General features: G+C 40.0%; 1 protein-coding gene across 1 annotated transcript in view; it reads right to left on the reverse strand.

The window, feature by feature from the left end:
• The window catches only part of RGS6 (regulator of G protein signaling 6), a 290,381-nt gene that overhangs the window by 107,147 nt on the left and 160,532 nt on the right, over positions 1-22,702 (reverse strand). Inside the window, exon 2 of the mRNA XM_013959531.2 lies at positions 5,047-5,146. Coding sequence (XP_013814985.2) covers positions 5,047-5,146 — 100 coding nt within the window. The remainder of the gene's footprint in view (positions 1-5,046; positions 5,147-22,702) is intronic.

Genomic DNA, 22,702 nt, shown 5'->3' on the forward strand with positions numbered 1-22,702 from the left:
TATACATGTAGAAATATGTCAATTTTAATCCAAGAGTATGTTTTTTGCATTATTTATAAACAAGTGACACCCCAAAATTACTTTAGACATTGATTTAAGTTTTGGCAAAGGTTTTTCTTGTTTTTTGCTTGTTTGATTGTTTGTTAACTAAATGGGCTCATTCATGTTTACCAAAGGATCATACTTGGTTCAGATTTGGGGCTATACCCCAAGTTAAAGAGCAGTAGGAGAGCAATTGTACCTATTACCTACACCTTACACATGAGCATCACGGCAAACCACTCAGCCTTTCAGGCTGCTTTATTGGCCTACTAAGTGAGGGGCTGCGGCATCTTGTCAGCATTGCCAATCCTGGTCCTGCTTCCCTCGCCACCTAGCTCTTTCTTTGAACAGTTCCTCCGAACAAAGGCCTTTCAGTCCCTGGAGAGGAGGACCCTGCTCTTCCCCACTTACCCCTCTGGCAGCTACATTGGGATGAGAGCTACGATTGTGCTCCTCTGAAGAGAAAAGCCTATGAGTGCACCCAGGTCTGTGTCTCAGGAGCTCGCAATGGGTGTATGTAGTCCTCCTGCAGAACTTGCCTGTCCTGAACTACACCAGCAGGGAACACTATCAATAATAATCCTCTCTTTCACAACACTATGGGACTTCCATACTCCAGCCAAATGCAGTTTCTTTGAGCGAGTGACATTGTGATGTGTTCCGGGACAAACCCGCATGCACTTGTCAAGATACATGCTGGCGTGTTCAGACAAAGACACACGGCAGTTTAAACTTGGTTTACATCACAAGTCTCAAGCGAATGTTTGTGCACATCAAGGAAACAACAGGCTATCTGGCACATTTCAGTAATATTGGCGCTTTCTGCTCAGAGAGGCCCAGGACTTAAAAAAAAGAGATACCACAGGTCAAGGATGAAATGCATTGGCAGGGCTGTGTGCATGCAGCTTGTATAGCATCTGCCTGGGGCTTAGCCCCCTCCTGAATAGCAAAATGGCAGAGAAGAGCTGAAGGTCAGGGTGGCAACATCCGACCTGCAAGGTGGGGTTGGAGGTCAAGCTGGAGGGGAATTTGCAGGACCAGAATCAGTCCCGCAGGGCATCACCATTCAGCGCCACATAGGCAGATCTGGGAGCACAGCAAGGGAGACAAGGCCAGCGTTAGGGTGAGGGTCAGGAGTAGAGTGCAAGTGAAGTGCCAGCTAGGGGACAGCTGCTTGGAGAAAGAGTATCACTGAAAATGGGGCTGTGTGGAAAAGATTGCTTGAAGTTGGTGGGTTATGGGCCAGGATGATGTCGTATCAAAACTTTTTGGGAGGACAACAGAATAGTCAATTGGAGAAATCTGGAATAACCTGGGGTGGAAGACTGAGAAGCATGAAGGTTTTTTCACTGGAAAGCTCAGCTGTTGTAGGTCAGCACTGACTTACTCTGACTTGTTTTGACAATATTGTATTTGGCCAAGTCTGAATCGGTGGGAGAAGAAAGTATATGCATTTGGTCCTTCTACCAAACAGAAGGTTAGTTTTAAGATTCAACTGTACAGAAATCAGAAAGAAGATTGGAAAAAAGTTTTGGTTCTGGTTAGTATAACGAGATGCACTATCCCATTCTGATGACTGGGATAGTAGAGAATTGCAGGTTTATTTACTGAAACAAATCATTACTGAGGAACTTCCCTCCCCCCCCCCCCCCACACACACACTGAAAGAGAAATGTGTAAGTTCTTTATTGCAGCAACTGCCATTGCGGGCATTGGCTGAGAAGCCAGTCCTGTCCTGGGTCACAGCATGACATTTGATACCTGCCCTCGGTCAATGGACGAATGAAAGGAAAAACTATGTCAGTGCTCCACTCTAAGCTTTCCGTCCAGCAATCTCTGTCTATCAGATACATGCACACAACTGCCTCCTCTCTCCACACAGAGTGATTTCATGCTACTCACATTCTCTACAGTTTGCCCGTAAAACTGAAGACTAAACCAAGAAGGTAATGGTGTCATGTGTCCTCCTTTGACTGACCTACTTCAAGACAGAGCCAGGGAAGAGGATACACAAATCTCCTTCTCACGCAGATTAAAAACGTGCCTTTGACACTGCCTCCCCACACAGACTCATCATACATTCAAAAGAGTTTTTTCGTCCTTTTCCAGATTCCCCTGGTCTAGAGAGGACCACTAATGATAACTCTCTGAAGCTCCTATCCCTTGTGTTACACAAGGCCTCATTCACAACTTAGACATCAGGACAGATGAAAGCAAAACAGAGATGAGTGGTTCTTTCCCTGTATTCAAATTTCAAATCAAACACCCACTTTGCTGTACTGTAAACAGAGCTGCATGTTTAGAGCATCAAGGCACTGCTGTAATGTGTTTCTTTAAGATTTTACATTTCTCCTGTGAGAAGCAATTACAATAAAAGTGTCAAGCAAAAGTAAATCCCTGTTAATCACTAAGTCTGCCAGTAAGTCACATCTCAGTGCTGCTGTTACATTTTTCAGGTATAAATAAAAAGCGTGTGAGAATGCCAGACTAAAAATTAAGATATTCCCAAGAGGAGGGCTATAAAGTTTTTGAAAATATAAGTTCTTCTCTAATGTTCACGACATTGAATGGAATTAGAAAACTACCAAAACTGAGTATATTTACATAGAATAATTCAAGTTGGGAGGATTCTCTGGAGGTCATCAAGTCCAACCTTATTCAAAGCAAGGCCAAATGCAAACTTAGGTCAGATTGCTCGGTTCAGTTGTGCTCATTTTTGAATACCTCCAAAATGAAGGTATCACAACCACTCCCAGTGACCTGTTTAGTGCTCAGCCACTCTAACAGCAAAGTACTTTGTTCTTATATCTGGTTGGAATTTCCTTTGCTGCAACTTGTGCATGTTGTCTTTTGTGCTTCTGCCACGCGCTTCTGAGAAGGGTCTCCATCTTCTCTATAACCCCTCATTGCCTTTAACCTTCCCTTCCCCAGCTTGAACAAACCCAGCATACTCAGCATGTATGTGCTCCAGCTCCTTCTCATACGTCATGTGCTCTAGCTCTAACCATCTATCACAAATACTGAAAGATTTCTTTTGTTTTTGGTCTATACGTAGACAGGTATATGCACCCACAAGGGGAAAGGAGACATGGAGAAAACTTTGGGTTCTCAGCTGAGCCATTATTTCCCTGTACTTTTCAAACTCAGAGGCTTCATGCACTACCCACTTCCTTCAAATCAGCTGAAGGGAATGCTGCTGAGCGGTTTGTTCCCTTCTAAATTTGACAAGTTTCTGTGAGCTTTGGAGGGAGGTTTTCTTCTTATTCTATGTTCATCTTTTCACTCCAGCCTGGACACTATTGCCCCGCTGTGAAAAAGAGCCAAGTCAGGGTGATGCAGTTGCAGCTGCTGTTCCAGAGTAACAGCATGCAAAGGGGCAGTTTCCATTGTGCCAGGAAGCTGCCAGTCAGGCTGGTATTTAAAGATAAGTATACTCAGCTTAGAGATGCTGTGATGTCTTCCGTTTCCTTTTTCCTTCTAAGTAGCAGTGACAGCTTCACAACTAGATCAATTGCTTAATCAATGCTATGAATATTAACAAGAATATCAGCAACCTCTTTTAGTTGAGTATATCTTTGTGTATGCTGGACTAGAACTTATGAAATGTTCAAACTAGATAAATGGTTATTTTCCCCACCAGGAACTTGTTTTAGACATATAAGCTGCAATTTAATAACACAATTTCCACATTTCATTCTAGATTCATGTTTCTTTTCCACAGTAAAGCCCTGACCCTGCAAATGGCTAGTTACACTGAGTCATCATCCTGAAACCAATTGCAGACAGAACAGACTGTTGCTCAGTAAAAAAGGATTTACTGGACTGAGCATTTTTTAAGTAACAACATCATTCCAATTTCCATATTCCCTCCCTATTACCCAAAGTCCTGCAGATTTGTATTCCATTCCTGTAGCTTAAGTCGAACATTTTTTCTGATACAAGGATATCAAATCACACTCCTTATCCCTCTGAATAAATCAACATAAACTCAAACTCTGCTCAACCCAACCATTTTGAAAGTAAAGATATTTTCAAAAGGCTTCAGCTCAGATAAGCTGTAGCACAGGGAATCACCTTCACAAAGTTTTGACACCACCAGCTGTATTTGTCACTATCCTTGTTAACTACAGATATTTCCCCCTTATTTTACAACAATATAAAGTTTCTAAGAGCAAGAACTGCCACTCTTCTCTCAGTTATTGGTGTGCTGCCTATATGCAACAACATGACAATAAGACTTTTGCATTTTTTGTGATCATTTGGATTTCATTGCAGTGAAGATGCCACAGTAACAGCTACAGAGAGTAAAAAGCCCTTCACTCTTCAGGAGAAAGAAGGGGAAGTTTCCCTGAACAGACCTGTCAATATGTGTACCTGGTCTGATTTGCGAAGAGACTCTCTGAGGACTGAAAAAAATGTATTTTCTTCACAGAGCTAAACAAAGTCATAAATTTTAAGTCACAGGATTAGTTGGATATCACCTACTGGACAACAGTCTAGTGGGGGACTAAGGTGAAACAGTAGTTCTATGCCGCTATAAGCAAGTACCATAGTGTTGGTGAAAGCAGGTACCAGAAACACAACCACAACTCCTCAATGCCATTTACATCATGCTGAGTAAACTTCTCATACAATAACGGCAAAGGTCTTTGTGGCACTGAAAAATATCCTGTCTGGAAGTATGGAAAGGAATGGCTTTGTATGCTGATACCCTGTTTCTGCACCATCCAGCATCACGCTTTTATACATATAATTTTAGTAAGATGGAACAGCGGCACAACAGATATTGCACATTCCTCTACCTGTGACAGAAGTCTGATAAAAGTTTTTGGGTAAGAGAGAGAAAACAATATTTCACCCCATAAGGAAAAGATGTGCAGAACATAAGCAGAATTTAGGAAGTTTTTCTTTTCATTCTCCCTTTCTCATGGCTTTAGCAATGTATTGCCTCAGACACAGCTAGTACCAGTTCACATTCTCTTCAGTTCTAACCAAGGTCCTTACCTGTGACGACACTGGGGATTTTAGACAGAAAGCTCTTCACAGTTCGGATGGGAACTCCACCTGTTTTGTCATCTTGCATTCTTGTAATGATGTCTTCAATCTGTCAAAAGGAAGGAAAGACTTAGTGGTTTATGCAAAATGGTGACTATTTATATAACTTGAGTGCTTTGGAGCCCTGCAGACAGAATAGGACTCAGGTGTACTGCGTGTGTCACTGCACTAACACAGACCTAGAAAAATGGCTATCACCTCCCAAACTTAAACCATGAGACCGTATAGACCAGCTGGAAGAATGGTGGTCTGACTATACTGGCAATCCTATCGTAATCGTCTGTTTTGCTGATCAGTGGAGACAGAGACAGAAACATGTTGCTAGGTTAGTGTGTGAATTAGGTTAGATTCTGTACTGCAACCAGCTTAAGGAGCTTTAAATACCAGGGAAGCTTATAGCAGGAAAAGAGAGAAGATTCCTCTGTCAGAACGTGGAACGTCATGTGCAGCAAATAATTCAGTAGAAAGGTATTTTTTTCCTGTAAGAATATAAGAAGAGCCATATTGGTTAACCAAAGAGCCCTCAGACCACAGGACCAACATCTGATAGTGACCATACCCATCAGAAGCAGTGACTATGCTCTGGCTATGGTCAGTGCTTCCCCTTTTTGTTTTCTTTTTGGTTTTGAATCATGACCTTCCCTTCCAGTCCAGTTTCCCACTTTTTCCTACATTCATTTGAATCCTTAATACTATGTCCTTGGGAAGGCTCTCATTTTCCAGAAGATCCCAGTAAGGATAGATGTCACTACCTATGGCTTGAGAGGACAAACACAGGGTGATTTTTTTCCCAGTCTAACACTGTAAACTGGGATGGTATGTGGCCATGGTCACCATATGAAGCAAAGAACCAAAAGTAAAATGATCGTATAGGAAAAACTGTTTGGACTTTCATAACAAAGTTAACTTACACTTCACAGGCACATACGTAATCAATCATATACAACCATCTTCAAAAGCTATGGCAATCAGAGAATCTGATTACTGGGGAAAGCTCTTCCCATTTACTCTAAAATAGGAAGGGATTTTTGCTTGTTTTGGGGATATTTCCTGCCTTTATTTGAAGGCAGCAATAGGGAGAACAGAATACTAAACACAAGCACAATGCAGAAATCTGGTATCTTCAAGCACTCCCTTCTTTCAAGTTAAAAAGGTCTCAGAAGCCCAATAAAGACAGAAGCCCAGGGCTCCCCTCCTGGTAGCTAAGGTGGTTCAAAGCAGAGTCATCGTGGCCCTGCAGCAACAAGAGTTCCCATCCATTTGGAGTAAAGGTCTGGGAGCAGCAAGCCAGAGAGAAATCCCTTCCCAAGGATCATTGTTCTGCATTTTTTCTGAAGCTTGCCTCTTCCCAGATGATATGAAATGTAACCTCAGCAGGGAGACCCTCTCCATGAGAACGAGACACGGCGGGAGCACAGCAGCTCTCTCACCTAAATGCAAGCAGTCTGAGAGCTTGAACAGGTCTCTAACTCTAAAAAGTATGTTTGATTTAGATGTGAAAGTAAATTTGATTGACATACTTAACACCTACATTTCAAAATACGTTTAATTTCAAGTCTTCCTGCAGCACTAAGACAATCTCCCTGCCAAATTCAGACACTGAATTTTATCACTGTGTTTGCAACCTCAGGCCATCACATAACTGAACTGTTCACACCTTGTTTAGATATTATTTTTAAATTAACACATGCACTGAACAGACTCTCAGCAGAAACCAAGTCACAAAGATGAAAATATCACCAGAGATTCACTAGATTGCTGGAGGGTCAGTTATCTAAAGTTAATTTGTAATTCAGTAATGCTACTTTTCTCCCAATCCAAACACTAGGAAAATAAGTACAATCATTTCCCCTTTACCTGAACTTTATGCAAAGTTACTTGTTGATCAAAATAATTTCTTCCACTCCAGGAGTAACTGGAGGAGTAAGTGCTCCTCTCAGACTTGACAATAAGCATTTCACAAGTGCTCCACGATCTTGAGAAAGGCTTAACAGCATAGCAAACCTGAGAAGTGCTTTCAGAATTGCTTGTAACAAGCAAGAAGGCTTGTATGAGGCTACAACGCTCCTTCTGAGCTCGCTGACAGGAGACCCCTTGTGTGCACGCTGGCCAGGAGGATGTGCCATCTCAGTGTCCCATTAAGGACGGGCCGAGAGGGTCAGACAGACTGAGAGCCGCTCAGATGGCAACCTAGCAATGAACAAGCCTCTCTGTGTCCAGCTGGTTACATGCCTTCTTCCTGATGCACTTGGAACTGGAATCAGAGATAGATTTTCTATGTATATTAGAAGAGGAAAACAATCTGAAACACATTAGGGTTCCATCTTTCCAGGAGCACTTAAGAACTTTGAAAATACAAGCATAATTTTGCTAAAAATGTTGCTTTTTTTGAAATAAAAGAGTTTAGAATGAAAAAATGTGAGCTAAAATAATTGTTTCAATGCAGAAAAGAAACTTCTTACTCTTTTGCTCACTGTAAAACAAAAAAAACCCAAACATGGTTTATATAATTACCAATAAAACCACCCAATAAAAAAAATCAATTCCAAGCAAAATAAAACTTATATTAAAAGCAAAATACACTGTTTTTTCCCCAAACCATCCTCATTCAAAACAATCAAGTTTTCACTGATGTTTTGTGTTTCAATTGCACTTATAAAGCTCTATTGCAATTATAAATCAAAATGAACAAGATTGCTCTAGACATCATTCCTTCCCGAAAGACTCCAAACAATTCTTCTTCCTCTTGTCTTCCAGCTGGACTACTGGCAGTTTTTGCTCTCCTTATTACCCAGCACTGGACATTATGTCTCTCCTTCCCTTTCTGCTCAGATCTCCCACATCTCCTTTCTTCCCTTCCTCTCATCTGATCCAGAGACTACTATAGCATCTTCCTACAATACGCCAGCACTTGCAATCTGGTGCCTGAAAGCACATAGTGTTACAGCCTCTGATTGTATGTAATCTTTCTATTCACAACATGCTTTCTTGTGCTCTCCAGCAGTTTTCCAAGCTATTTATGGCTTAGCAATCTAAGTCAAGTTTTTGTTTGATCTGTTACAAAGAGAGGATCTATATGCAACATTTTGACCTGTACCTGGCTTTGTATTTTGAGTCCATCTGAAGTTTGCAGAAATTATCACTTCGGGTCCAAAATCCTGATTAGGTATAGAAATGCTTCATGAAGTAAGTGACACGGTGGTAAGAAAAAGTAGTGGTTGTTGCAGCTTCAAGTGTGGAGAAAAGTAGAAAGGGATCATCAAGTGTGAAGGTCACTTTTGTTGAAGCATTTTGTCTTAACTTTTAAAATAGTTACTTAGTCACATCACTGCTAATGATCCTCCCTTCAGTTGCCCATTTCGTTGAAGTTCCCCTTATGCTTCTTTATCTGGCAGACAGCGAATATGAGTCCTTGAATAGTTCATTTCAGCAGGCAAGAATCCAGACATTAAGAAGTGTTCCTCATATTTCTCACTCCTAAATGAGTGATCTGCAGTGAACTAACTTCTGCCCAACGAAAGTCATGGTAAAAACAGGCAATATTTATCTTCTGTTATGGGGGTCACTGCTATTTCAAGCTGGTCTTATTTTGCATCAGTAAAGGGAATTGTTACTCTTCTATCTGAGTGGATCCTGGATCAATATCTCCCTGAGAAAGCCAGAGCAATTTATTTAACTGCTGTCGCTGCTAGGTACACACTGTAATGTATTCATAATATTAGACCTGCCTTTCCTAGTGAAGAGATGCTAACCACTCCACTGCCCCTTCCTTTGTCCACAGTGATTTCATTTCACTTCACCTCAGTTTCACTGTATTTATAAAGGACTTTTGGTTTCAGGAGCACGTTATCAGCAGGGACAGGATTCTACAGTGGTAGCTGGAAGGAGTTTACCAACCTATTTTCTGCACTAAATCCCCCAAACGTACTATATGTGTGGGAACTTCCCGGTCTTTATTAGACCTTCTTTTCCACTGTCAGCACTTTTATTGGCCTAAGACAGGGAGGGGGAGACCACCTTGAGTTTCTGTCCCAGCTGAGATGTCTATCACTTGAGGATGGAAAGTTCCCTTTCTGAAGCAGGGGAAACCACAATATTACATTTGTTGATGTGTTATAATAAATAAATCATAATTATAACACAACAACAAATGTAATACTATTGTGGTTTCATTTATTTCGGAAAAGGTTTACTGAGGATGAAAAGCAGTTCCCCTGAACATTAGCGTGCCAATACACAGAAATGATAAGCTATTTCTGTATTTCTTGCTCATGTGTGAAACACATTTCTGTACTAAAAGGAATCCCATGTTTTTGATAAACAGACCAACTGAAGAAGAATGAAGCCAGAGCTATTTAAGAAATAATAATACTGGGGATTATTGTGGATTTTTTTAAAGATCTTTCAGGAGCTTCCAGAATGCAAGAATGGCTTCTGTATTGACAAACTCAGATCACTGATCATAACCAGGTAATTTTGGCGCAGTGCCGCACAACATTCCTAGTATTACCATTATAAGGGGGAAAATGATTCTTGACTTTGCAGTAACTTTTCTTTCTCCCAACACCAAATTAAAGCAGGCACCAGAAGGCAGAGTGTCAGCATGCACAGTCTTGCTGAGCTGTGGAAGCACCCTGCTCAGCGTCAAGACTGGCCTTGTAGGTGACAAGCTGAGGGAATGGCAAGTAAGGCAGAAAAAAAGACCCTATAGCTGGATACCAGTAACAGCCTACCAAGGCTACCTTCCTGAGCATTTTTACTGTTACCAAGTGATTAGCACCTACTGATGTCAGTGATCCCCACAGTCCAATTTTGCCAGCTCATTTTTGTAAGCTAATAATGGAAACAGTGCCCTTTTTGTAGTCTAGCCTGTGAGTCAGCCCCACACACTCCCTGGGAACTTGCAGAAAAGGATAGCTGCCCATTTCTGAATATTTCAGCGTGCCCCATATTCCCGTCCGACTACCTGGAACAGGCACCCTGCTCATGGGAATTCCCATCACTAGCTAACCGGTGACAGAATGGTCTGCGAGCATCACTCATCAGCACTAACACTAAGCTTACTGGGTTGGACAGACAGCTCTGTACACCCATGAATATTGGTGGAGCTGGATGATATATGGAGGACAGGATCAATCTCTTGTGAGCTAGCATGATGATAACAGAATTATAAATATATTTGGTCTTTTTTTCTTGACTGAAGTATAAATTTAAAATAAATAGACAGCGTTTCTCACATTGCCAATCCCTACTTGTCCCATAAGCATCTCTGACCGGCCATCTGACAATACATGTTCCCATGCCTTTTACACCTGCTGATTCCTGCCATGCAGCCCCATGCCTGCACGGACAAGAAAAGTTAATTTGACAAGATTTCTGAAACCTACTTGTTTCACCAGTCTAGACAATTTCACTCTCCTCAAACACAGGAAGAGAAGGCTGAAAAAAGTGGTGAAATACCTCCCTTTGGCACCCTCCAGGGAGAAAGGACAACCTTGCCTTCAAAACATGGTGTTGGGAAGCAGCAGAGCAGCACTGCCAGAGAATTGCTTTGTGATCTTCAGCAAACAGCTTCATCTGTCTTTGTCTTAAGTCTCTCCTTCTGTACAATGGAGATAATACTGAATCACAAAGGGGCAGTGAAACTTAATTCAGAAGATGCCAGCAAAGGACTGGGAGTTCCTCAGATAGTGAATGCTACATGACTATGAAAGATGCAATCCCCACCTCTGACAACCTTTAAAAATCCTGACAACTGAAACAAGAAAGAAAATGCGGCGAGGTGCTGACGTGTCAGCTGGCGGGACCCTTTGCCTGTAACCCACGAGACCAATTTCCAACGACTGCTGAGGGCAGCGGCACTGATGGAACTTGTCCTGTTCCTGACGGAACTATTACCTCTGCTTCTTTCCAAATTTCAGGGCTAATTTTCAGATAAAGGCAGAGTGTTACATATAGCACTTTCCCCATGCTTAAGTCTGTTTCAGGAAGGACAGAAAAGAACAACTCTGTTCTTCAGACATCTATTGGAAGGATGAAAAAAAGCTAATAATGTCACCTTGAGACTGGTAACATGATTTAGAATTTACATATATCTATTCTGATAGAATGACAGGGTGCTGGTGAAGGAATATTTACAAAAGCACTTGTCATTATTATTTGTCTAGTGCTGCTAATATACCTATAGCTTCACAAAGCATATTTACTCACCAAATCATCACATGAAGGGACAGCTGTTACCATATCAATAGAACTGTCTAAAATGATACCTGAGAAATATCTAAAAGAAACCAACTGTTCTAATAGTTTTTTTCTCTTCCTTTTTTTTTTTTTTTGGTGAGGATGCTTTTGTCTATTTAGTACTTGGAAAAACAGGAAGAGTGGGATAGAGATAGGAAAATTAAGAGCTAGTCCCAGTTCCACACTGAACTTTCAGGTGACTCTAGTCAAGTCTCCTGCAATGTTCATGCCTCTCTTTTCCCATTCCTATGAAATACTAGGCAACTGTAATCTTTTTACTCAGCTGCTGAGGTGCAACAAGGGAGTCCAGGGAATACCCCGACAACAACTTTTTGATCAGACTACATCTCTCGTAATAAAGCCTGCTACATAAGCTGCATACTGCACCACCAGCTTGATTCTTGGTTGCATTATTAAAGTCACAGAAGGTGGGAGCTGGAGCAATTTCCATCAGGTAGTGTATGCTCAGTGAGGAAATATGATTTAACAGGTGAATAAAACCAAAGGATAGCAGATTAATTCAGCAAACTGAAATTTTCTAATTGAGTTAAATTAATGTAATTTTCTCCCCTCTGCCCTGAAAATTAAGATTTTCACCCCATCAATATTAACACTTCCATGCAAAAGACATCAATTTTATGGAAACTCCATTTTCCATTAAAAACATTTTGACAGAAAACACCTGATGAGCTCAAACTCTACATGAGCTATAATCATCTGAAAGACAGAAGGTTATTTTTGTCATGTTAGAAAACTGTGTAAAAATACTAAAAGTAGACTCTCGTTTACTGACTATACAACTTATTTTAATTATGGTAGAAAACATTTGGTTCTCCTTCTGTTGCATTTTACAGTGTAATGCAAGTTTCTTGTGAAGACAGTGGTGCATTCTCTTTTTTACATGCTTTCCACAGTTACAGTAGAGATGTCATAGACATGCACATAATCAGCTTGGAAGATCTTACACCATTTGGAGCATGGCTGCTCTGATCAGAAAACTTTTCAGTTTTTCTGCAGAGTAAACAAAATACGTATTTTGCTATGGAAGCAGAAGTGTTAAGCTTTTTATGACTGTAGGAAAGTATCATATATATCCATGGAAGATGTCATGCATTTAAATAAAGCACTCCAATGAAAGCCACATGGTTGTAGAATTATCACTGAGGTGTGATGCAAGTCACATTTCAGTGAGATAAATTTATAGCATGGTTACTGCCATACAGTATGCATTGAATAGGGGTGGCTTTTGTGTAACTTGTGAACTACGTACATGCATATGTGGACCTATGTGTACACATGCATAAATGCACAGAATTTTTCAGCCAGGAAAACTGTAATGTGCAACACTGCACTGTATTATTCCAGCTTGGACTTCAGTGGGAATATGTGTATTTTGTTATTGTCATTGCTGATACTATTTTTCTCCAGTTCACTTTTTTCTTATTTTTATGTTAGTCTCCCCCCACCCCTTTTTTTAAGTATAAACTCAGAGAAAGACACTAGAATTAAGAGTCCTCCCTCCATGCAGTGATCAGCTACAAACCGTTTCTCAGTGTACCTCAGTCTGAACTGAAGGAAGCCTTGGGAAAAACAGAAGAAATTCAGTCTCCCTGATCCCTAAAAGAGTGCTGCTAACGAAGCCTTATCTGGGCTCCTGGTATCTGTCAGCTAGTAATAGCATTAAGCCTCCCAGACCATTTTACACAGGCCACAGTCACCTAATACTACCTACTTTTGACCTCTCCATCCTCAACTAGATTTGAATGGATAATCCTGAAAGACTCCTCAACAACTTTCTGCAGATGGAGAATTGAAGAACTGAAACAAAGCAACAGAACGGGCTGAAATACGAAGGAAAAAGAAGTTTGAGCTGGAAGTCCATAGCTGTGCTTACGTCGATATAGTCACCACAGGTCCCGTATGCCAGTAATCCAAGGGGCTGCAGGAGGGAGGTGGGGGTGGAGGCTGAGAGAGATGAGTGTGCACACTTTCTTTTGATGAGCTTTTGATCAAGTAAACTACGGCAGGGATCGGCAGCAGCCTGCTGCCTCACTACAGAAACGGTTGGATGCAGAAGTTGCTTTGAAAATGGTAGAGATTTTCTTTTCTGTCACATCATTGTGCCTAATGTAAAAGCATGTAGGTCTCCAGACAGCTTGTGCAGAGACGAGCCACATGCCCTGCAGACCCCACCGTCGCTGCCTGCGAGGCCAGGCGCTGGTGTGACTCCCATTAACCTGGCGCTCAGGGGCGTGAGGAGTGGAGCTGCAACCCCGGGAAGCAGCTCTGTGCCACTCTGCCATTTAAAACGACGCTGCACAAACCCCTTCACCTGGTAAACATCAGAAGCAAGACACAGCAGAGCGGTTTCAGTTCACCAGCTTTGTTTGTGAGGGTTTAGCTCCCACACCTGGGATCTCACTTGGAGTTCTGCCCATCAACTAATAACTTTAACTATAACTAACTAACAACATGAACTTCACAATGCAAATAGAAATTATGCTAAAACCTGGTTTTGTGCTGGAACTGTTGAGAAAGCTCCAGGAATCTTAAATCCTCCAAGAGCACTGGGCTGAATCTCAGATTTGTAACATGACTCGGGGCCTGTTTTTCATGCCTTTTTTGGAAGACATAAGACTAAGTTTTAGTGTCACACTAGGTTACATGAAATAATGAATGGATAAGTGAGCACAGTAGCCAAACAGCTACAGGTAGATGCCAGTTCCTGGATTCATTGTCAAGACTCACTTTGGATCAAAGAAACCATCTCCTTCCCTACCTCCGTTAACAGGCAACAGCAAACAAGTTGCATTAACGAACTCTGCAGAACTTGAGATGAGACTGTTAAGAGAATAAATCTGATAAATTTTCACCCAGCAAAGACTACTCACTTCCAGTCAGCCCCAGACTACAGATAAAATTGCACTAGGCCTTCTACTGCCACTACATCTTTGATATTATTCTAGTCACTGGTGTCTCGCACATGTGCATTTGTGTGTTTTTGTTTGTTTGTTTTTTTTAATCTGAGTCTGTGCATGTCCTGGGTGAGAGCACAGTGTCTCTCTCTCTCTCTCTCCCATGATGTTGAACTATAGTTTGATAAACACAGTACATGTAGAGGAAGTTCACTTTTCTCTGGAGCACCAAATATAAGGCATTTCAGGACAGAAACATGCTGGACTTTGATGGGTCACTGATCTGCTCTGGTAGAGGAATTTGTAACTCCCGAATCTTGAGAAAAATGAAGAGTCGATTATGAACTGCACCCAAAACATTTTAAACCAAACCCACAAACCCAGACAGACTTCTACTCACATCTTCCCAAAGCCAAGAGGTCAAGCAATGCTCTAAAGGCCTCTGCCCATCATCTCTCTCCAGGGCTGGAAATACGGAATTGCCACACTTCCCTTGGCCTGCCTTGAGCGAGAGGCTGGCAGGAAAAGGGATTTCCAGCCATCGCCTTTACAGCTCCAGTATCATGTGAAAATGAGCCTTCTCACAGAATAGGTTAGAAGAGGCCATTTCCAGGTCTGGCAGAAAATAAATGATTTCAAACAATAATGAGCAGGTGTAAAAATGCAAGTTGTCCCTCATGTGTCACTGCTTTCCTCCTTGCTAGAAAATGCAGCAATTGCTAACCAGTTTACACAAAGTAAATGAATTTAAAATACCTTAATTTTTTTGTTAACAAAAAATACAAGTAAACAATACATAACCATTAGGCAGAGAAGGAGGGGGGACAGAGTTGGTGGATGCCTGATCAGCCTTTTGTCATTCCTACTGTTGTCTTTAAAAACCCGAGTAAATATAAACAGGAAATTTTATTGTATAACCTGAAACACCCCCTGAAAACCACGTCATTCTCCAATTATCACTTTTTTTTAAAAGACACAGATTTTTTTACCCTACTGATAGATCTTTAACAGAGAGCAAACCCTGCAGTCAGGTCAGAAAATCTGCTGTATTCAGGAGCAATTTCTGAACACAGACAGAGAAAACTGAAAGGAAGTAGCTCTCATTTAAAAGTGACTATTTTCTACTTTCAAATCTGTAAGGCCTATATTTGCACTTTGATTTAGGCTCCATGCCTGAGGGGAGATTTGGGCCCATACCTTCACAGAAGGACCGATCTGTGGTGAAATCAAGGACACTATGAAGACAGGACTCTTTACGTGGCAGATTTTTTGTTTTGATCTGAGTGTTGACAAAGCATTATGAAATGCAGGCAAAATTTCATGAAATGGTATAGTAAGAGCTTGAAAACATTACGACTAAATAAGAAAAGCAGTATACAATCATTTTCTATTTAAATGGAAAATAGTTCATATTCCGTTTCCAGTATGAAATGCAAAACTTGGTTATGTTGTTCCTTAAAGGAATGTCTTATCAAAGACATACAATCTCCACTGTTAGCTTCCCTAAAAAAAGTGATGTAGAAACTATCCACAATATCTCCTCTTTCTCTTTTGGTGGTTGTTGGGCTCTTGCTGCTTAGCTAAAATATATTATGCAGAAATATATATATATATAATATATATATGTATGTATGCATGTATATAAACCAAATGTTTTTCTTCAAAACAAAAAACATGGGGCTTAGGGAATTGTTTTTTTTTTCCTTTTTGTTTTTTTTAAGCATTCCTCGGTGTGCGTAATACTGTGGCACATAACACAGTGTGACAGGACATTTTATGCATCATTTAACTCTTTGCCTTGCAAAGTGCTGTACCACAGTAAAGATTAGATTCCTTTCCCTCCCCAAATGCTGTGAAGTAGATGCAAAGCAAAGCAGTTTATAAATTACAGGAAAAAGAGGCAACCCCATTTACCACTGTCAAGAAGTCATATTTTCAGTCTCTCTCCCTCTCTACTGTGTCATGTGTCTCCTTATAATTTTTATGCACAAAACTAGGAGATGACTTTTCAAAAAATAAAAATAAAATAAAGGCAGACATACACACAGAAAAACAAATCTGACATCCAGTATCTAAAGGTAACCACTGCAAAAGGAAATGTTATTTTCATTTGAATTTCAGAACAGAGGGAAGAAAGATGCTTTGTGAAGATTTCAGTTTGTTGGAGAGTGTGAAATCATGTGGATTTGGATATCTTTTCTCCATATATCTGTATCTTTTTTCCATATTGCTTTTTTAGTACATTGAAAAATAGATATCAAAAAGACTTGACAATTTTATGACCACAAAAATATGCAAGATTAACAGTCTTGGAAAAGGAAAGCCTTAGTTTAGTCCCTGAAGAGGTTCAGCCAAAGTATTAAGCTCTCAAAGCCCTTCTGCACTAGCAGCAGGAGAGACTTTTGGGCAGAAGGCAGGGGCAGGGCTGGCCTGTGGGGCAGCGTTTAGAAACTCAATCCACATCTCTAGAGGAGAAAAGCTAATAGAACAATTACTAAATGCTTAGTACTCACCATAAAAAGTAGTCAGTAACTTGGTAATCTTTCGGCTGTTCTAGAGCATTTGTAGTTTCACTCCAATAGTTTCTTACACAGCTATGTGCAAAGCTAGTCTAGAAAACTAGACTAAAACCAAAACACCATATCTAAACACTCTGCAAAGTACAGATGCCATTTCTACAGTAAGGTAATAAGGTTTGGCATCCAGCAAGGATTAAAAAAATGCTTTAAAAATGCTCTGCTTCAGTCTCCTTTGTTGTAATGTAATCCGAGGTACTGATATGCTAGTGAGCATTAGTAGAAATGAAGAGTCATAACTATGGAAGTATTAAGAGAGAAGCTTTAAAATAAACCTGAGCATTAGCAAAACCAGATCTGACTGTGTCTGACCATCATTATCTTAATTTAGGAATTAAATCATTAAAGTATGGCCACTCAATTGCTCTGGCCCTTGGCTTTGACAGTACCTATAGTTAGAATGAAACCCCCCTCCCAACCCCAAATCCCCCAAACCTCATAGATCACTAAATGGAAGACACAAGACACAAGAATAAAAAATTCTCATGACATGATCATCTTGATTGGATTCATCAACATTTTAATGTGCTGCTACCATCATTTATTATTCTAAAAGTGATTGGTGCTCTCCCTTTGGCAAAAAATGTTCCAGGTAAAGCAGTAGTTACCATTTCTGCCGCCCCTCAATTACATCACCATGGGTAAAGTTATTTACTTCACCACTGATTTTATGATTTATTCAGTGGTTCTGCTACTGTTAGCTCAGTCCTTTGGTAGCAATTATACTGTCAAGTTGCTAAGAGGAATACTTAAACAAAACAATTTATAAAACTACTTTGGAAAAAGGATAATTTTCAGTGTTCATGTAGAAAAAACGGTAGATTCTCTTCCCTAACATAATTATCTTTCTGTTGCTTATAATGAATCAAAGAACACATCACTTTAGGCAAACTTGTGGCAACTACAGAAGATGATGCCACACCTGCTTTTGCTTCAGATCTCAGAGTCAAACTGCTATTTGAATTAAATACTGGCTTTTCTCCTTTTTTTTTTTTTTTTTAGAAAGGAAGTATGAACTAAACACCAATGTATTCTGTCATCTTATTTTTGTATCTAAAAAGCTTTTCCAGAAGACAAGCACATTATTGAGAAAAACTAGAGAAGGTCTCTTTTCCAGAAGCACTACTTGTAATACTGGCATTAAATGCCTCTAATCCCTCACTCAGGCAGGGTCTGCTATCCTTTTTAACCCTACATATTATAAAATACCTAGAAACCTGTCTAGAAAGAGTTAGAGGTACCTCAGCTTCCCAGAACTCACATGTGTACATCAGTCAGGCAGAAAAGTTTACAGCTTCCATGAATCTGGCCAGAAATACCAATTTTAAAGACTTCCACCTCTTGGCATCTGATACTTTTCTTATTCAAGGAAAAGGAGTCAGTCTATAGAACAAAAGTTAGAAATCCTGAAGAGAAAGGTATCTTTTACTTTTGGCAACTTAGTGCTGTCTTTGCCCCATTTTACACCCTAACACATCTCTCGATAAGGGCACACATGACAAACAACTGAACACATCCTCCACAGCAAGGAATTACCCAGCAACATGAGGCACACTCTTCAGCTTCCGCTACCAGTAGACAACATAAAAGACTATTTCTGGGCTCTATAACGCTTACTTGCTGTTTTATTCACAGAGAAAGAACAGAATGGAATAAAAGGAACAGATTCTGTGTCCCCTGTGGCTACAACATGATGGCTGTTTTGACATGAATATACCAAAGGAGAGCAAGCTACCTCCAGAGCACAAAATATCCACTGTTATAAGTTTTTATATCACTATCATGAGATTGATATATGTATATTTTTTTTCTTTTAAATGCAAAAAAAATTAGCTCCAAAACATGAATGGTACATAATCCTTTCGCATGACACAGGTAATTTTTCCTGTGGATTTTGTGTTCAATTAACTAGGTTTTCATGGTGTGGCAAGAGACTATCCAGTATGGAGAACACCACCATAAACTTATTAAATCTTATTAAATGTAAACAACTGGTTCTACAATATGGTCTTCACTTCTATTATACCCTACTTAGCATAGCAATGATTCCACTGTAGTATACTTCTGCTTGTAGAATATTGTTTGATACATACATGCATATATATGATTTAAATGCCCGTACCTCTTACTTGTGCAAGTCTACAAGAATGGTTAGTCAAAACATCTATTCCACCACATTTTTTATTACTCGATGCTAAAAGATGGAATTGTTAAGTACACAACTATGTTGCAAGAGTGTGTTTTCTAATCATTAAGTGTCAGGTATGAGACTGATGGGGGTATTTGATAATAGGCCATACCTAAAGTACTAAAACCCATTAACACACTAAATAAGATACATAAATGACATGAGTTTTAAACACAGAAGTTGTAATAACTATATATATATATATATATCACAAACCATGTTAAAATGATTTACCTTATTCCTTCCAAGACATAACTGAAGTAGCTCTACACATGGATGGGGGATACATTTTATGGTGGTAGAAGTACACTGGGATCACTGTTTATGATGTTTTAAATTGTTTTCCTGTTCCAACTTTTTATAATGACACTTATGACCTCCAGAAATACAGTTTTGACTTTAAGATACAAAGGAGTTACATATTAGCAAGCCTAACATACCTCTATGCTGTCACATCCTATCAGTGTTCAAATCTGACATCAGTACTTAATAGTGAATTATTATCAAAAGACTATAAGGGGTTTTCACTTTGTAATAAAATTATCTTCTATCAAGTACTATAAGTCATTACTGAAGTCACTGAAGTATTGAAATATTCACTACTGAGGCAGATTAAAAATCCTCCGGTTCCACTATTTTCTTGTTCTAAGAAATTATCTTCTAAGTTTCTTTTCTATCTTGCTGCAAAGCAATATAACCACCTTCAAAACAGAATTAAAAGGGATCCAACACACATTCTGGCAACTCATATTTCAGTGAACTAATTTGTGGAAGCAAATAAGCATGTAGCATGCAACATGTGGTTCACACATCGTTCTTTTGTCATATATCACTTTCCTCCCACTGGTAAGCTACGCAGGACTGGTAATTAAAGGTAGCCTCAAAGTGAAACCTGGGCATTGTCAGCAACTCTTGTATTGCATTATTTAGATAAAGGTAGGAGGAAAAAAGAAAACATGGGATCACAGTAATCTGTTTAATAATCCTCAAGTTCTTTTTAACAGAAATATCCTTCTCAATCACATTTAAGAGATGAAAAAAAGCAAGCTATAGGCCAATCTATAAATGGACAGAAACAAAGTACAATAGCCTGTTGGTAAGAACCAACCTTGCACAAAGCAAAAAAAAAAAAAAAAAAAAAAAAAAAAAAAATTCCGTAGAGTTTCCTTGCTTCACCAAGAATAATGTATTTTTACCCATAAATTCAATCTTAAAACAAAGCCGTGTGATTCTGCAGCAGTAGGATTTTACCGGTGTAGGAAGGAGGAACTGACTGCAGAGTCCCTTGCCCTGCGGCCTCCCCTTTCCCAGCAGTTCCCTCTGCTTCCTCCACTCCAGTCACCAGTTCCCGGCCTCCGAGTCCTCACTCCCTGCTCTGTGCAGGTTATCTGAAGACTTGGGCACGACTGCTACATGCACTGAAACATGGTGCCCCATTTAAGCCTTACTGTCTTCATCTTTTTGTGCATCAGAATCAGGCAAGTGGCTTAATCTTTGATCTGAAACCTTTCCTAGAGGAGTGGAGTGAGTTAACCATAAGCCCTTTCAGATCAAAATCCAAACACAGCAGCTTACATCAGTCCCCAAATTCATCCACAATTTACGGTTGCTTTCTCTTAGATTGCTAATGCTCAGGTTGAGGATGGCGCTTTGCCAGTAAATGGCAGCTGACATGTTCCTGCAGAACCCGAACACGGCAAGAGCACAGGCTCAGGCTGCCGGAGTCCAAGACCGTATAGTTGAGATAAAGAAATGGTCAGGCTCTGAGCCCTGAGCTTGCTGTTGTACAAAGGCTCATCATTGATGTTTGGGGAGCTTATGATGATATTAGTCTTTGCATGGTATTACTATTATCCCTACTCTGCATTAGCAGAGTAGATTGGCACAGATAAATAATCACATCAACTTCTCTGAGGGTTTGTCCCCTACACTACTTGAACTTCATAAATAGACATTTAGTGTTAACTAATGCTAATGATAAACTTCTTTAGCATTTTGTTTTTTTAACCTACTGGCAGAGAACAGATAAAGATGCTTAAGCTAAAACCTAGATTTGATAAACATTTTTCATTGTGACCAGGTCCTGAGTCTATAAATGTATTCATATTTGTCAGAGAGTCTGGATAAGAAGCTTTGCAGCACACCAGTTATTCAGTAACTCTTTTCTTCTCCCACTTGCTTTCTACAATCTAAGAGTGGTCACCTATGCAATACAATATGTTTCTTGCTTTCTGATGCAATACCACTTTTTCTATAGGACACCGAAACATCAGATATGAATCCTTTTATTAATACATGAATACTGCAACTTGCAAGAAGCTATAAATATTCATTTGAAGCAAAATTTTTCTCTAAACATAGATGCAGCTAACTCATCTGTGTGAACATTCTGAACTAACAAAAAACTGTATGTATCTGTGCGCATGCACACACAGAGAATCAAACTAGACAACAACTTCCAATATGAATGAATGTGGGTGAATTAAAATTTTCAAAGACTCAGTCATCTCTGAATGCTGTGTCTATCCACATACATATTTCCATGAACATGATTAGATGTAAAGGGCATACAGTGAGCTTCCACTTCCCCTCTTCAGAATATTTTATCTGAAGTGTTCCTTTAAAAGTCATGTTTTATGGCCTGTATAAATGTGCCTAAATCAGAAACCTAAGAAATCTCTAAAGTAAGCATCACTGACAGATTTTTCTCCTATTTGACTTCCTTGAATCCACAGTTGCACTTAACTAAATGAGACTATTTTTCTGGGTAAAATGAGCAGGATTTGGTGAAACCAAACTGCTGATACTTCAGCAGTTACTGCTAACTTCAACAAAATACAACATCTGTGTGAAAAATCAACAGAAGTTAGACTCTTAAACCACTATCTACACATATCTTATTATGCCAGTTGTCTGAAGGGCAAAGGCAGGAAATAAAACTGTGTAAAACTGTTACTTTAACTGGAGGGAAAAACACCTTTTACTTGCAGTCAACCCAGCTAGATACAGCTCTGCATTCCTTACCAAGGAGACTAGGAAGATAATAAAAAGAAAAAAAAAAGAAGAAGAAAAAAACCCTACTGACTAACTGGATAGAGAAGAAAAAAAAACTCCGTAATTCCTTCCTCATTTTCTGTACTAGTATCATGTGGTCCCTATTAGCGCTAGGAAGCAGGCATGAAAAGAAACAAGGCCTGACAGGCTGGAGATCAGCAGCCCAGCTCCATGCTGATCCCTGCAGCTGCTTCTGCACAGCGGTGCACAAGGGCCAGGCAGGAACCAGTGGGCAGGGGATGGTGAAAGGCCATCAATAATAAATGTGTGAGCAGGCAGAGGGAAAAAGAAGGGAACGGCATGCTGCATGCAGATTTCAAAGCTGGTGCTCTTGAGAGCATTCAAGGTTAATCTCTGCAACTGTGGCCACCCTGTATTTATTGGACTTCTCCAGTCTGTATACAGGCCGCTGGAGGAGGCTTACTGAAAGCTGTGCCATGGACCTCAGTAGCTCTTCAACACGCTTGCAGAAAGATGGAACAGTGTTTACTAGAAATTCAACATCAGTTTCCATGTTTCAGGACTCAAATTCAGCCACAAGGAGAGCTGAACACTTTCTCACATGTAACATGGCTGTCAGAATTTGGCTGCTGAAACATACCTTAGTAACAGGTTTGCAGAACAAGCGGGAT

Source organism: Apteryx mantelli, chromosome 4 (assembly GCF_036417845.1).
Source record: "Apteryx mantelli isolate bAptMan1 chromosome 4, bAptMan1.hap1, whole genome shotgun sequence".
Lineage (NCBI taxonomy): Eukaryota > Metazoa > Chordata > Aves > Apterygiformes > Apterygidae > Apteryx > Apteryx mantelli.